The sequence below is a fragment of the Rhopalosiphum maidis genome, chromosome 4 (assembly GCF_003676215.2).
Source record: "Rhopalosiphum maidis isolate BTI-1 chromosome 4, ASM367621v3, whole genome shotgun sequence".
In the NCBI taxonomy this organism is placed as follows: Eukaryota; Metazoa; Arthropoda; class Insecta; order Hemiptera; family Aphididae; genus Rhopalosiphum; species Rhopalosiphum maidis.
Window position 1 is genome coordinate 50,367,768 of NC_040880.1, and position 17,777 is coordinate 50,385,544.

At 30.9% G+C, this 17,777-nt stretch overlaps 3 protein-coding genes across 6 annotated transcripts; 2 read left to right on the plus strand and 1 right to left on the minus strand.

Moving 5' to 3' along the window:
- Nucleotides 1-425: 425 nt before the first annotated feature.
- LOC113555768 (60S ribosomal protein L6) lies at nucleotides 426-3,896 on the minus strand. The gene is made up of 5 exons (XM_026960297.1): nucleotides 3,747-3,896; nucleotides 2,678-2,956; nucleotides 2,494-2,600; nucleotides 732-1,083; nucleotides 426-656 (listed from the first exon to the last, which is right to left on the minus strand). Exons 2-5 carry the CDS (start codon nucleotides 2,954-2,956, stop codon nucleotides 495-497), a joined length of 900 nt encoding a protein of 299 aa, XP_026816098.1. The 5' UTR covers nucleotides 3,747-3,896; the 3' UTR covers nucleotides 426-494.
- Nucleotides 3,897-4,154: 258 nt separating this feature from the next.
- Nucleotides 4,155-9,807, plus strand: LOC113559386 (two pore calcium channel protein 1-like). Of its 4 annotated transcripts, none has more exons than XM_026965155.1 (14): nucleotides 4,155-4,260; nucleotides 4,556-4,730; nucleotides 4,798-4,982; nucleotides 5,046-5,210; nucleotides 5,272-5,397; nucleotides 5,525-5,841; nucleotides 5,909-6,008; nucleotides 6,093-6,273; nucleotides 6,338-6,556; nucleotides 6,627-6,746; nucleotides 6,825-7,164; nucleotides 7,243-7,535; nucleotides 7,609-7,718; nucleotides 7,797-7,916. In XM_026965155.1, exons 2-14 carry the CDS (start codon nucleotides 4,667-4,669, stop codon nucleotides 7,914-7,916), a joined length of 2,340 nt encoding a protein of 779 aa, XP_026820956.1. In that variant the 5' UTR covers nucleotides 4,155-4,260; nucleotides 4,556-4,666. The 4 variants fall into 4 exon arrangements, with proteins under 4 accessions (XP_026820956.1, XP_026820958.1, XP_026820959.1 ...); XM_026965157.1 differs by having other exon boundaries at nucleotides 4,183-4,260; nucleotides 4,456-4,730; XM_026965158.1 differs by having other exon boundaries at nucleotides 4,218-4,235.
- A 1,729-nt stretch (nucleotides 9,808-11,536) lies between these two features.
- On the plus strand, nucleotides 11,537-17,156 carry LOC113559387. The gene has a single exon (XM_026965159.1). It carries the CDS (start codon nucleotides 11,707-11,709, stop codon nucleotides 13,378-13,380), a length of 1,674 nt encoding a protein of 557 aa, XP_026820960.1. The 5' UTR covers nucleotides 11,537-11,706; the 3' UTR covers nucleotides 13,381-17,156.
- The last annotated feature ends 621 nt before the right edge of the window (nucleotides 17,157-17,777 follow it).

The following is a 17,777-nucleotide window of genomic DNA, read 5'->3' on the forward strand; positions in this document are numbered from 1 at the left end:
TATGATATAAAAAATTGGTCAATAGTCATTAGTTGGCATTTAGCAAACTCATAGAACGGATTATTGTTAGTTAATTATAACTGCACAATATTATAGTATATTATCAATGCCTATTATTGATACTTGATATAATCTGTAGTACATATATTTTTAAAAATCTTTATCACTAATTAAAGTTTTACTAGTTATTACTACAGCTACCTTACAGATAAGGTCACTCGAATACTATAAAGTACAAATATAAACCTTATAAGACAGTATCTTAAATTATAATTATATCTCCCTTGAATAAAACAATTTAAAATTGTTAAAATTATTAAAAAGTATTAATAATGGATTATATATACTTTTATCATTTGAAGAATATATTTATATCTAAGAAAGGAATATTAAGGTTCAAAAATGACAAAAAATAAAAAAAAAGATTAAAAAATACATGTAGTAGTATATTCATGTATTCATAAAGAAAGAAATAACCAATACATACAGTAAATTTAAAATTGCATTCTGTGTGGGTATTGATTATTCCTTAAGCCAAACATAGATGAAAGGTACAAGAAAAGAGATTTCTTATCTTGGTGTTTCTTAATGATGTTCAATACCTGTGCATCTACTAACTTTTGATCAGACTTCCTTTTTTCAGTTGGTCGGTAGGTCTAAAAAAAATTAAAAATATATAAGTAATATCATATTTCAATAGTATAACAATTGATTGAGTTCAACTATAATACCTTAGGTTTTTGAACAAATAAGCTTTTGCTATCATTCTTCTTGGGCTTTTTCTTCAATAATGTACGCTTGAAGTACTTGTCATCAACCTCCTCAGGAATCTTAACACTGGAAATATCCAACTTTGTCTTGGTAGCAATTACATGGCCTTGATGTACACGTCTCATTGGGATGGCATTTAAAATAAATGGTCCAGTAATCAAAAGTAAACCAGTATCAAGTGTTTTCAACAAGACTGCGCGTTTACCCTTGTGAACACCAGTCAACAAAATAACAATTGTTCCTGGGGTCAACGATGAGCGAGTATTGCGTTTATGGTTTTTGAATAAACCACGAGACTTATGTTTCTTAGGTCTGTAAACATAAAAATATTTTTGTACTATTAAAACAATAAGAATATAATAAAGAATGACACTTAAATATTAATTTAATACAATCATTATCAAAATTAATTAAATTTTATCACGCTACCCCACAACTTTGCATTAACTTTACAATCTAAGACATTTAATGAATTCAGATCAAAATTAAAAAATGTACCACTTATTTGTGTCCATTTTGTATATAGTTATATATAAAAGGTGCATAAATATAAATGAATATGATTTATGAACTTTCTTTAGCACAGGATACTTCAATGCGTATAACCTGCGACTCTGGTTCAATTTTTTTAACTAAAATTATTATCTTATATTCCTAAATTTGGAAACATCTACAAAAATTAAATAAATAAATGTATCACTTATTTGTGTCCATTTAGTATAAATTTATATATAAAAGGTGCATAAATATAAATGAATATGATTTATGAACTTTCTTTAGCACAGGAATACTTCAATGTGTATAACCTGCGACTCTGGTTCAATTTTTTTTAACTAAAATCATAATCTTACATTCCTATTAGTCTCAAAAATTGAATACATTTACAAAATTAAAATAAATAAATGTATCACTTATTTGTGTCCATTTAGTATAAATTTATATAAAAAAGGTGCATAAATATAAACGAATATGATTTATGAACTTTCTTTAGCACAAGAATACTTTAGTACGTATAACCTGCGACTCTGGTTCAAACTTCTAAATGTATAAAAATAAAAGTTGAATATACCACTAAGCTTAAAAATAATGTACCACTTATTTGTGTCCATTTTGTATATAGTTATATATAAAAGGTGCATAAATATAAATGAAATTGATTTATGAACTTTCTTTAGCACAGGAATACTTCAATGCGTATAATCTGCGACTCTGGTTCAATAACTTAAATTGTGATTTGTATTATTAAAAAAAAAACATTATAGTAACAAAGAATCACGCAGAATAGCACCAACATATATACATTTTAAAGCTAGACACACCATAACTCAATGCATAAAAATTGATTTCTTAATTCTACAAGTCATAAACAATTTTGTTAAAGAGCAATATGTTAAATTTAGCACTTACATGGTATTACATCTACATCCACAAGATCAACAATTGATTAATTATTATATTTTTCTTAAATATCAAAAATTTGCGATAAATGCCACATTTACAAGACATTAGTGAATCATTATAACAGATTACACTCTAAGATATAAACACAACAGTCAGAAAATTTGATAAGACATGGAAATCGACAACAGCATTGGGTTGTGAGGTGGTAACAGCAGAATATTAAAAATAAAATACTCACAAAAGTATTTTCTAAATGATTACTTATTGGTATATTAAACTTAATTTAAAATTAACCTAAGATAGTAATATATTTTTAATTACGATTTCAATGTTGGGTAGTATGCCTTGCGTTTGACAGTATGTACTTCACGGGTTTCACCGTTCTTCTCCCCTTTGATTGGTTTAACAATTATAGACTTCTTCTTTTTCTGTAAAATTACAATTAAGTTGTAACTAATTTTAACCCTAGTTTAAAAAGTAATGCCTAAACAAACAAAATATTTACCGGAGTTTCAGCCAATGGTTTTCCTTCTGCTTTAGCCTTAGCTATCAATTTAGCTTCAGTTGGTCTATGAACGAAACGCCATGTTCCACTCTTATAAACCACTTTCCATGTAGCTGTACCACTCAACAAATTTTGCTTAGGCTTCTTCTTCAGGGTACCTGCTGCTCTAGCCTTCTTTTTGGTTTCATATTTAGCCAAGCTCTTAACTTTGCTTGGTCTTAACTTCTTTTTTGCATCAGAAGATGCAGAAGTAGCAACTGCTTCCTTAGCCTTAGCCATCTATAAAAAATATTAGTACATTAAAATTTAATTTGAAAAATAATGAATGGATCTGTAGAAATATTATTTCAATCGAAGCTAATAAGACTTAGGGAATCTTTATTATAAAGGAAAGACATTAACATTTATTTAAGTTGAAATATATTTTAACAATATATTTAACAAAATAGAATATTTAATGTAATAATAATTAGTATCTTTTTAGGCGTTTCTTGTTCTTAAACTTCAACAATATGATGGTAGTATTATAAAATAATTAATTAAATTAAAATAGCAAAATACAGTTTAAACAATATTTGAACTACATAAAACTAAATGACTATGAATCATTTATTATTAAAAAATAAAACATAATATTTTCAATTTTGCAAAATAATTATTCCTAATAAGCACAATAGTCCCAAAACTATATTTTCAATAGGTAATTAAATCAGAAGAACAGAATGAGATCGGTACACTACCGGTGAATTCCTAGATTTTCATTCGACGTTAATGAAGTTAAAAGTCGAAAATCAGGGATTACAATTGTAAGTATAAGTTGTATTCACAAATAAACAAATACATACACACACAAATTGAATATTAACTAAATTGTAACTATAAATACGATAGTTCTATAGAACGGCGAATCAAATTTTACACAACGGCTGGACATAAGCCGATTTTTCGGGGGGAAATATTTTGACCATATTTTACAAAAAGTTGTTTGTATAAGTGCAGATTGAAACCATCAGAATTAACAAAACTTTTAAGATCAAACAGATTATAATGGATAAAAATGGGTACTTACTTTACTGGAAACTTGATGGAAGTATAACACTACGTTAACAGAACACTCGTAAAAAAGAGACAGCGTTAGGAATTGTTATTTGGCTAGTGAACAAGTATTGAGGTTATTTCTTTACAGTGTAACCAATATCGGCGGTGAACAAGTCTATTTCCCACTGACCATTGGGCGTCCAAGAATAGAAAACTACTATTCTGTACTATATAAACGTGTGAAATGATATAATACTGTTTTCTTCATTGCAAACAAATTAAATTATGCAATTATAATTATTTTAATTAAAATAATTATTATAATAACAACAATTGAATCTACGTTTGGTTATTAGTTGTAGTTTTCGTGCCACCAACTCGACACACTCTGTTTTATGCATGATTAGTCTTATCAAATATTTGTTAACAATAATGTTCACAACTTTTTGTTTTGATATTCTCAATAACAAACCAAGACGACGTGTTAACACCTAACACTAAATGTTAAGTTTTATCTTTGGTATGTGTTTTACTGTATAATGATTGTAAGTATTATAATATACTTTGCTATTTAATATTTTGTTACTTAACTGATGTCTGATTGTATCATTATGCTGCAGTGTACACTGTGGTGTACGTCATGATGTGCATATAAAATATAAAAAATACAATAAGTGGACCTGAAACATTTTACTTAATTAACATACAGTTTTATTTATTTATGCAAATCTCAATTTTAGATAATATGCTTATTACATTCATCAGCACGTTAGACGTGTAAATTATTTTCTCATTTAAAATGGGCCAGGTTCACTTGGATACAAATAAAATATTCTACAGATACCTATGAATTCAATGATGGTTCATACCATGGATAGTTCTATTCAAAGTCGTGTAGTTTTTATTTAATCATTCTCAACTTGCTCTTTAAATTGATCAAAAACCTCCAAAATGACTGACTACTCAAGATTTGAAGACGATATTATTGTTAACTCATATCATGCCCAATCACCTAGTGAGTTTTTCTTAATTCATTTTGAATTTTTGAAATCCTGGATAATAATTTTTATATATTTATTTAGACCGCAATGGAGATGTTCCATTAAGTATTAATGATTCAACAATACCAAATGAAGATGGTGAAAATATAGATTTAAGAAATCACTTTGACGGTCGCCTTGATGTGATATTTAGTGATGGTGATCGTAGAATAGATGTAAATCAATTTTGGGAGATGAACTACCATGAAGCATCTATATTCCTAGAAGTAAACTATTTTAATAGTAGAATTTTGAGTCATTCGTTTATTTTATAATTTACAATTTATTAGGAAGGAGAAAATAATGAAAAATTTGATTCTCATCCACATGAACCTGAAGCTCTTCCAGCTTACCTATTGGTACACAATGATTGGTACTATGGAATGGATTTAGCTACATCATTAGTTTTGATTGTATTAGCATTTGCAGAAGATCCAGCCACACCACCATTTAAAGTAAGACATAATTCTATAAAAAAAATTGATTATACTAATCTCATTATACATTTAACCATAGATGCCAATTGCTCTACACAGTATTATTGAACTGTTTGCCTTGGCAGTAATTGGTCTTGGTTTAGCATTAAAACTTAGATGGATGGGTTGGTTAACAATTTTGAAACACAAACGGACCATGTTAAAAGTAAGTGTTACTAAACAACATTAATAGGTTTACGATTATAGATAGTTTAATTTTTCATATTACTATTTTTGCATTATAACAACTAATATTTAGCTATAATTATCTATTAATTTATATTTTATTTTAGTGTATTACATTGACAATAATGATTGTTGAAGCATTTGTAGTGTTGATACGTCAAACATCTCATTTCCGAGTATCAAGAGCATTGAGGCCAATTTTCTTAGTCGATACTCATTACCTGGGCGGTGTTCGGCGATTTATTCGACAAATACTCCAATCATTACCTCCAATATTTGATATGTTGTTGTTGATATTTTTTTTTGTCACTGTATACTCTGTGCTTGGGTATTATTTATTCAAAAGTACTACAGATGTACACAACCATTTTGACACTTTATTTAACAGTTTTGTCAATATGTTTGTTTTGTTAACTACAGCCAAGTTAGTAATGTTTTTTTAATAGTATATACTTAAACAAGTATTACAATGGTACTATGGTATATTTTAGTTTTCCAGATATCATGATGCCAGCTTATTCAAAATCTAAGTGGTATTCTCTGTTCTTTATTTCATACTTATGCATTGTATTATATCTTCTCATGAATTTGGTGAATAACTTTAATTTATTATATAATAATATAATTAATATATTATATTGCTGAATTTTAATTATTCTTATAAATTTATTTCAGATGTTGGCTGTGGTTTATGAAACATTCACTAGTATTGAAAGAGATAAATTCCGAAAATTACTATTGCACAAACGCCAAGCATGTAAAAATGCATTTAAACTACTTTTGACTAAAGAAAATCCTAACCAAATGGAGTTTGCTCAGTTTGAAGGAGTAATGAGATATTATGCCCCCAAAAAAGGTAGAATTAAATAAATACTATTTAATTATTAGAGACTTACCTATCATCATTGCATTATTTACAGGCAACCGAGATTTATTAGTGATGTTTAGATATTTGAACACAAGTGGAACTGGTTCATTGACCATTGAAGAATTTTACGGGATATATGACTCTGTAATGATGACTTGGCAACCACAAGCTTTAGATACACCTTGGTACTTCACAGCATCTCCTACAGTACAACGAATTTGTCAAACTGCAAATTCAATAATTTCATGGCCATACTTTGATCATATATTTTGTAAAAAAAATTACATACATAATATTGTTTATAAATTCCAAACTTTATATAAAAATGTTTATAATTTTAGATGTTTTAACGACCTTGAATGGTATTGCAATGATTGAACGAGGAATGCAATCTTATCCTAGTTTACAAACCTCAGTACTTGCATTTAGTGCCGGATGGGACACTTGCTTCTTCTTAGCATGTAATCAAAATAAATTAATTATTAATCTTTTGTCAAATTTTTATGATTCTATACTATAATAAAAATTTTGTATTATAGGTTTTACTCTAGAAGTAGCATTGAAGACACTTGGCATGGGATTAGAGCGCTATTTTTCATCTGGCTGGAATTTATACGACTTTGTTGTGACCTTTGGAGGTTTGATTGCAGTAATATCTCTACGTCTGTTTCCAGATTTTGTCTATGTAGTCGTTTTTAGACCACTTAAGTTGTTGCGATTGTTTAAATTGAAGAAGCGCTATCGAGACATTATTGGTACTATGGCAATCTTATCACCTTTAATTAAGTCAGCTGGATGTGTTATGCTCGTCATGTATTATTTTTTTGCCATAATTGGAATGGAACTGTTTGCTGGTTATGATATGAGAAATTGTTGCAAGTAATTAAAATTACTTATTTACATTAAACTTGTATGTTTAATTTTACAAAATACATTTATTTTCATTTTTTTGTTTAGTGGCACAAACATTGAAACATATTATAAATACACTCCTGACAAATCTGGTTATTATTATTTAAACACTTTTCCTAATTTGGCTGTCAGTCTTGTAACATTATTTGAATTAACGGTTGTGAATAATTGGTTCGTTGTGATGAATGGATATGCGACTAAAGTTCATGCTGCTAGTCGAGCATACTTTGTATTATTTTATCTCTTCACCATGGTTGTGTTAACTATAGTTGTTGCATCAGTTCTTGAAGCTTTTAGGTTCCGAATTCAATACAAAAAGCAAACTACAAAACGAGACGGTAATAATTATTTTTATTTTTAAAGATATTAACAATATGCAATATTAATTTTAAATTACTAAACTTATTGTAGAGGAAAAATTGCTCCATGAGGAGATTGAATTAAAATGGGAAGATGTTATGAATTATGTAAAAGATTTCCAAGCATTACAAAAATACCGATCAGATATGTTTGTTGGAGTTGTAAGTGCTAATATAAATACTAATTTTATTTAGATATATTAATTAGTAGTATATATTTATAATTTTAAAATGTTTTAGGGTAAAATATCATTTCTGGGAAGTCGACCAAGAAATCGTCAAGTATTACAGCGACGAATGTATAGACATGAAATTGAACAATGGATGCAAGAAGCTGCTGCTATTGATAGACGTCTATAAACCATCGAGTTTTTAAACAATGAAGAAAATTAATTTAACTGATGGGTTCAATTTAAAGGTAGCTTACTTATTTACCTTTGTCATACAATTCGTATAAGGCGAGAATAATTAATAATTTTATTTAACAATTAACCTATGCTAATAATTTTTTCATTTGAAACATATTTAACAATTGAAACTTATTTTTTTTTTAAGTTATATGAAAATTAATTTTTTCAAATCACATTTTGATTGTATATTAATTTAAGATTATGCACTTATGATACTTATCTTATAAGTTCACAAAGTACTTAAGAGCATTATTGAAGAAATTGGCTGGCATTTTAAAGTGCTGTTCATTGAGTTACAGACAAAACTATTACATTATACAGTATTGAAAAAATTAGCCTGTGATTATAGTATTATTTCGAACAAATATGATCAAGTATTCAGTTACTATTTTTTTAGTTTTTTTTATTTTTTAATTTAATTTATCATTATTGTTTTTTCTGTATTAATATTATTTATTTCTGTTATGAATCAAATATTTTTTCTGTGATTTATTTTTTATTACATTAAATATTGAATTACACCTAGTATTATTCAATACAAATTTTAAGTTGATAAGACGATTATACCTAACTGTGAGATAATAAATTAATATTTATCTAATTACTTAAAAAGAGTTTAAATTGTTGATTTAAAACACCTAAACTCATGGGTTGGTGAATAAATATGTAAGTTCTGAATGAAACTAAACTTTATGCCTATTCAAGATTCAATTCAATTTCTATATGTGATTTACTCCATTAACTCTTCTTTTTTGGGCTTATGAGTTTAATTTTTAATAATACCACTATATTTAAAAGAAAATGTATCAATATTCATCTATTTATGTATGACAGTAAAAAAAGCTATGTTGATAATTTATTATATATTATAAAAACATACAATTGTTATGAACCCTTGATTTAAACATGTTATTAAATATTTAATACTTTATACACTATTATTAAAACTCTAACAATGTATAATGACTAATACCATCCACAGTATATAAGTATATACAGAGTATATATAACCATTTTAATGTTTTTTTTTTTTTTACATTTTTAACTTTATTTCTAGTTAATGTTTTTAATTACTAATGTATTAATAATGTATATTGGAAAGCCACGATTTTTATAACATAATGTATTTTTTAAAAATCCGAGGTAATATTTGTGTAAGTATTTTAATGGTTAAATCACTTATTTCCATCATGGTTATAAGTCTTAAATTTAAACAGGAGGTGGGCAAATATAATATAGGACTTAACCTAACACAGAGAGCACTCTGTAAATAATTTTTTTAACCAAACATTATTGCATCATTATGTTAGTTTAGCTAGTAACACATAATTTTTAATAACTATATAATATTTTAAGTAGCATAATTGTGTTATTATTTCGTTAAATTTTATCTGAATTATTTTATTATTTAATTATAACCTCTCACTTATTAAATGCTATTATCTTTGATGTTTATCAAAATATTTGTGTACTTTCACAATACATGGCCATAATCATTGATACTTTCTTAAGTTTCTTTTATCACATAAGCTAAAAATAGCTGTAAACATATATTATCACTATATATATATATTATACCTATAACCTATGTTTAATTATAATGTAAAACAAACAAAATAGATTTTACACATCAAGTATTTGATCTTTTGCAAATATATTGTAGCTGTGATCACATAGTATTATTAATTACTATAAATATATTTATATATGACAGTGCAGTCCAAAAATTTTAAGTCTTCCTTACAATTTCTCGAATAGAATGATTATACAGTTCCTAAAAATTAAAGAAATTAAATTATTAGTATTGACTTGAGTATTTTTCAAAAACCACTGACACTTTTAATGCAAAATATTACAATTTTTAATTTGGTAAATGTACAATTGAATAATATTTGTATAGTAATTTACCTATATTATTTTGAAATAATTTTTAATTCATAACCATATAACATAGTTATCTCTACTTTAGTAGTTCTAAATATAATATAATAATATATGTATCTAATATTATTGTTTAATTTTAATATATTTTTTAATAGCATGTATAATATTTAATTTTAAAAGTACCTGAAAAGATATAACTTACATAAACACATCTTGAGTGTTATATCTAATTAAAAAATAGTTTATTTTATTCAGTTACTGTTATAATAGTATTATATATTTGAATAGCAATTAGTAATGAGTAATGACTAATGATTAATTTTTAATTTTGACTGTATGTAGAAGTACCTATTATTGTGGTTGTTGACTCACTTCATTTTTATTTTGTTTGTTACAGTTTGTGATTAATAAATTATATACATAATATATTTCAATTAGTATTATTTTTAGTATCATACACATAACACATCCATTCATCTAATCCATAAATTTAATGAGTTATGCTGCATAAATAATATTAATAATGTGCAGTAGGTATAAGTGCAACATGAGGAAGTGCATAACGCCCTAATCTCCCTCCACTCCACGGGTTCGTACATTTTTAATACAATATGGTGATCATTTTGTAACTTTTTTCCATTAGTAATTCTTTTTAACTCGGGATCTAGGACAAAATTTGTATGACAATAATTATTGACAAAATATACATTTTATTGATGATTAGGAAAATATAACTATTCAGTGTTTTTATCTTTTTAATAGATAAATATTTTTTTTTAACAAAATTCTATATTTAGCCATTTGTTACAATATAAAACAATAGGCTCAAGTGATAACATAACAAATACAAAAAATAAATAAATAAAATATAACAGGCAGAAGAGGCCTCCCATTGAAGGTACTTCGACTTGATATTAACTTAAGGTCTTAGCCTAAACATAAGATAGTACCTAGTACAGTATATACAAGATAAATGTTAATATATAAAAGCCAAATGTATAAATGTTTTCACACAATTGCACCGTATAGATAACACGTTTAAACAAAAAGTTGTGTTTAAAACGTGAGTAACTACTAACTGTATAGGTAGTATGATTCATAGGAGTACATCGGAATTCGGGAGGGGGGACTTAGGGGGGCTTAACCCCCAAAAAATCGAATGTAATATGTTGTATTTGTGTATAAAAAAGGGGTGCGGGGTCACTATACATTGGATAATTATAGCCTTCCTAAAAATGCAATTAAATGCGCGCTTATGATATGACTCAGTATGAGATTAATTGCATTCCGTCGCATACATTATAAACAATGTAAACGAATGGAAGTTACCCAATTTGTGGTAATCCCAATAAAAGCATCGTTTATCTTACTACTACTTCTACTACTATATCACGTAACCAGTAACTATACCTTTAGCCTTTAAAAATAGATAAATATTCCACTAGCATATTAAATATTCATTCATTCTTCAGACTATTGTAAGTATAAAAGTAAGTTACTTTAGATAACCTCTGATCTGTACAACACATACCTAAACAAATTAAAGTTATGGCATGTGGAATTCCCAATTCATAATTTATTTCGCACTGCGTCACTGCTTACAATAAAATAATGACATTTAGCCTTTAGCAATAGTGAATAGATAGATAATTATGTAATTCATTATGCGATTCACTGCCACTCACCAGTGATAGTTTGCAGCGGCGGGTAGCCTTTTACCGACCCCGCTTTAAAAATTCGTTCTACAGGTGTCGTGCGGTCGCGTGTCCGATGTAAAGTCGAGACTTTTCTACGATATCAGAAGTTCTGGACACAATACTCGTATACCGGGACTGACATTGCAGTACTCCGTCACGATGAGATGGTCGACAAAGGCATGTCTAAGCGCAATCCTGCTCCTGCTGGTGTCGTCGACGGCGAACACTAGTTTCTGGGACACCATTCCAGTGGTGTCGCAACTAAAGTCGGCCGTGCAGGCGATCGCCGGCGACTCGGAGGCGGCGCGGCAGACACAAATCAACTTCGCCAACCAGATGCCGGTGGTATCGCAGATCAAGTCGGCCGTGGAGGCGGCCACCGGTGACGAGCAGGCGGCCCGCCGCACGCAGATACACTTTTTGAAAAACGCAGAGACACTGGTAGACGGTACGCCGGTGGTCGGCCACATCAAGGGCGGCATACACATGTTGGCCGGCGAGAAGGAACGCGGGCTGGACATCATCCGGGGCGCGACCAGCACCACTGGCGCCGTTATCGGCGGCGTGCTGGGCGGACCGGCTGGCGCGGTCGCCGGTGGCCTGGCCACGGACGTGATGATAACGAACATAGATACGGCGGTCGCGGCCGCTAACGACGACGACCCGCAAATCAAACCGTACGGCATGGTCGATTATCTGATGAACATCGACAAGAAGTCTGTCGGCGAACACTTTGACGTGATCACGGGCATGGGCGCGGACGTGGCAGGCGGCATGATGGCGAAAAAAACCAGTGGCGGTGGTGGCAAATCGTCCGCGGCGACGAAACCGAACAAGCCACTGCGAATGACTAACGTCGATCAGTCAAAACCCATAACGTTCGGCGCCGGAGAGGGCAGCCGAACGCAACCGGGCGTGACCACCATCGTCAGGGATGGTGTAGAGGTGCACGCCAACAGTGTGGCGATCAAGGACGGGATGGAGGTGAACAAGTTCGAACTGGAGGTAGACCGGCCGGTGCAGGTACTGGACGACGCGGCCGAGTACGAGGCGCTCAGGCCCAAGCCCGGCGACAAACCATTCATGTCGGTCGCAGTCGACCTGGACAGCCCCATGGTCGAGCGGAACCTGCACCCGGCCCAGTTCGACAAGACGGCGCTGGAAGTGTCCCGTCTGGGAGGCGGCGGCGATGGCCAACGGTGGTTCACCCCGTTAACCGGCCTGGACGTCAAGTACCTGGACCGGGTCCGTCAAGTGGACTTCCGCGTCATCAATGACGTGGGCGGCACGACCAACTGCTACTTCTGCACTGCGGCCGCGTTCAAGGGGTGCTCGGTGAGCACGCTAACGACCGCCTATCGCATCAAGCCCATGAGCGTCTGGAACGCCGCGTCCGTGGCCACCATGGTGGACGTGTTCAAGCGGATCGGGCTGTCAGGCACCACGTTCCGCCAGTTCGCCGACCGCACCGCCCTTATAAACCACTTGGACGCGGCCATCGCTCCCGGCAACAAGGCTTCGTACGCACTGGCCTATGTCCACGCCGATGGTGACCACGTGGTCTCGCTGCGGGCGTGGAAGAATTCGTCGCCAAGCTCGCCCGTCAGCACTCTGATCGCGGACTACCAGGCGCCGTTGCCCGGCAGACCGTTTTCGGACCGGTTCAAAGCGTCCGTGCCGGCGTCAAACAATTACTTCCTGTTTTCGTTCGAAAAGGAATACTTCAACACAGAACCGTTCAATGGTAAGAAACTCAGCGGCGACAACAGCATCAAACGGTTGGCGACGACCGACATCGAGAGCCCAGACGTCGCGAAGCGTAAACTCGAGTAGGTAAATCGACACTTGGATCACATAGGTACAAGGTACGCACAATGCCGCAATTAAAACGGGGGTACTGGGGGTGCCAACACCACCAAGGGGCCTCAGTTTATAATAAATTGGGGTCCTGAAATTTATAAAATAAGTGTAAATTTGAGAGTAGGCAGTAAACCATAAAAGCTTTAATATAAATAAAATTATTTATGATTTTGCTAGTCATAAAGCAAGAAAAACAATTTTTCGTAAGTAAATGCTATTTTGTAAAACATATTTTAAATTTTAACCACATAGGTGTGTATAATAGTTTTATTATTTTATGAATATCACTTCATTTACTCATATAGTCATTTGTTTATATATTTTATAGTGATGATATGAGTCTCGTAAATTTACGTTGTAAAATTTTACCGGTAACTGGTAAGGTATTAAGTTAGGTACCTATTGTAGATGCAATACCTAATTTTGGTATAGGTGGTCAGGTGGTGGCGTAGTGCCGTAGCGAATAATGGTGATTGGTAGTCCTTAGGATGTAGCTATAAATGTTTGGTTATAAGTGCCTACATACAATTTGTCCCGTATTTTAGTGTAATAAATAATTCACTTTTAATGTTAAATTTTAATATGATATGTGATACCTACTCTAACGTAGGTAATGCCTTTCGGCTAGAACCGCTAACAAAACATATACTTCAATACTTCATCAGGGAAAAATAAATTCAGAACACTTATAGATATCATGAAATAAAAATGAACTGATTGCATAAAGCATAACATAAAAAATACTTTACACTACTTTTGATTTACCAAGTGTTATAAACTTGAAAACACGTCTACTTATTATTCGTCTAAAACGTAATTTCTAAACAATTGCACTGGTTTTATGCTACACATAACACATAAACTTGGGGTGCCTGACTTGGACCAAATCAATTTTTCTTGTTTCAACTTCAAACCACTGTCTAAAAAAAAAATGTATGCAAGAGAAACGTGAAGACTGAGGACCGTACTCAACATTTTAGCTTCAATGTTGAGAAATTAGAATTTTATGAAACATCATGGTTATTGGCATCGACGACCGTTTATGATTAATTTTGGTGTAGGAGGCCCTACAATTATAGCTGTAGTGGTTCACGGACTTACAGTAAACGTGTGGGTTCCGCAGTTTCCACTTCCACTTACCTATGTACGGCTATGTCATTCATTGTAACTTGTAACGCCAAGTATGTAGATAATATCTATACTACCCAGTGCCGAAACTACAATTTTGAGGCCCAGGTGCCAGCTAATTTTAGAGGACCCTAATGCCTCTTATTGTCAGTGGTGTCTAAATTTTGAGTCGTTGATGAATAAATGACCTATGATTTGATGGGAGGGGGTATACAATAGTATTCAAATATCATACACCACAAAATTAAATATTTATATGCTACTTTCTTTTATAATTTCAACTTCCACTCTACCTCAAAAACTTTTGAAACCTATGGAACAACTTAGTTGGAAACAGTGTATGTTTACAGGATAATAAATTTTGTTAAGACCAACCAACACAAAGACATTTTACGATATTGTAATTCTTAGGTGAGTTATGAGTATGAAATTATTAAATATTTGAAAATGATCATAATTCACTTAAAAATTAAAATATCGTAAAAAGCCAACGAGAGAACACAGATAATGTTCTTACCTAAATGTTGATAATTTTTTTCAAATTCACTCTAATATTAAAACTAAAAGCACACTATTGAAACTGGTGAACGAAAATTTAACATGTGGTACGTGTGTAAGACAAAGACAACACATTCGGGTGAGACGTCCTCTTAAATAATTTTTAGTAATTTTTAATTTAAAAAATGAACGTTCTGCATTTGCTACAGAGACGGCAAGGCCGTAACTGGGAATTAATTTCGGGGGGGGGGAGGTTGAACCACCAAACCCCCTTAGGTACGACCTTGAGTGACGGGCAGTGTTAGGAAAATAATACATGCACTGAAAATATCTTTTAAATAGAGGCCACATCATTGTCTAAATGTCTAATAGACACTGCAAAAGATTTTTTATGCTGTATATTGTTTTTAAAGAATCTTTAAATATATTTTTAATGCATAACATTTGTCTAATTATATCTGTACTGATGTCATTTTTATAAAATATTTGAGCCATAAGTTGCCCTTACAACATCATGTTCACTACACATTAAATTTGTTAGTTACTTCGTATAAACCTGTGAACCTTTCTTTAAGTTGGACGATCGCTGTATGTTGTGGGTACAGAAACTGTAACAAAGATTAAAAACTAACGAAGATTTTCATCATTTATATCAAGCCTCCTATCTATAAAATACAAACTAAATCTATACTACCAAACACGTATAACAAAGACACAAAGTACGAAAACAAACGTTAACAATAAAATATAAACGGTTGACGGTTCTCATAATCGAATGATGACTGATGAGTGTTTAGTGTTTACTTATTAAAACTATTCACGACCTAAATCGTGATATTACTACATTATATAATCATATAATTTGTTGTGATTGATGAGTGTTGGCCCGTATGGTGTTTCCAGTATGTATAAAAATAGCCTTTCGGACGACAATATAATATCGCATAATTATTATTATTTACATTTTACGCTGATAAGGATTAATTTTTTTTTATATTATATTTTGGAAATTTGCTTATGTATATTATATACAAAAAAAAAGTTCATACAAATCTGAGGCCCCGATACATACATTTTGAAGGCCCCTCAGGCGGTAGTTGCGGCACTGATACTACCTATGTTCCGCGCATGAAATGTAGGCACAACACTTACATATGTTTGCGACGGTATGTGCGGACTTTTATGAAGTTGAATTTAAAATTATTATTCGTTGTAAAATTAATAGGTAGTTGAATAGGTGGATGATTTTATGAGGCTTGCTCAAAGAGTTTTAGAAACTTGATTCTCCTAAGAGTATATTATATTTATATGTTTACCTACTGATCTACAGATTACCATTATATTATTATAATTATGACTCGTGGTAATTTTGTTGCAAAACAGCCAAAACTAAATTCAAATCAATAGGTAATCACTATAAAATAATATTATAATGTAATAGTATAGACTACCTACCTATTACTTAACCCTACACTGCATAGTGTAGACATTTGGCTACATACCAATAAACATTTTTTAATTTATCGTTGTTTTAAAAGTATTATTATCCCATTTTTTAATTTTAATTTTTTTTATATTATATCAATAATCAATATATCTAACATTCCCCCCTCCCGTTCTTTCTCAAAAAAATAGTTTAAGTCCCCGACTTTAGTTTTTGACGTAATTATACTTCAAGGGTAACAAAATTAAAGTGATATATTTTTTTATTTCTATTATCTACTGTAAAAATATTTTTTTTTGTTCTGTACGAGACTGTAGAAAGTAACATATGTATGTAACTAAATAAATATTTTATCAAAATTAATGTGTGCCCTTTAAAAATCGCCCCCCTCCCCTGTTATCTTGGTCTAGATCCACCCCGGGTCCACATAGGGCGATAATTATACTTTCACTAGTTGTACTAAACTCAATATAAAACCAAATTTATAGTTTATACTCATAACTCATGAGCTGATTGTTACAATATTTAAAATAAATATTTTAGTGTTGTAATTGAATTAGAGTTATATCTACTCTAGAAGAGTACAATTGAAGATAAATACTTGATGAAAACGTCAATTTGTCTATAAACAAAATATAAAAAAATATGATGTACATAATAAAGGTGCTAATCTGTTTAATGAGTATTTATGTATTTATGTAAATTAGCCATTTTGAATCATCCTTCAAAACTTAAGCATTATTGACAAATTGGGAATACCTGATGACATTTATTATCAGATAGCAGCTTGAGTGTTTGATTGTTAACTCATACCCAATGGACATAACATAAAAATTAAAACAGTGTTATAAATTTATAATAATAAAAAACTATATTATTCTGAAACAAATGGTACAAATAGTGTCATTAAGTAATAATTATTTTTAAAAATTAATTTTATTGAACTGAAATAAATTCCAATAAACAATGCTCAATAATAAATAATACTTCATTTTAATTAAAAACTAGTTGCATTAATTTACTAAATTGTGTCATGTTGATATATATTGGATGTTAGTTAATGAATAAAAATTAAAAATATAATCAAAATGTTGTTTTAAATAAGTACAGTACAACTTATCAACTGTAAATAAATAAATTTAATTTTATAGTTACCTATCAAGGATTTGTTGACTTACAAAATTGGTGTATTATTATGATTTTGATTTAGCTCCGAATAAAAATATTTTCTTCAATTATTTACATTAATAAGAATTAAATTATCTTATCTATGAGTAATTGGACATAATGATTGATTTTC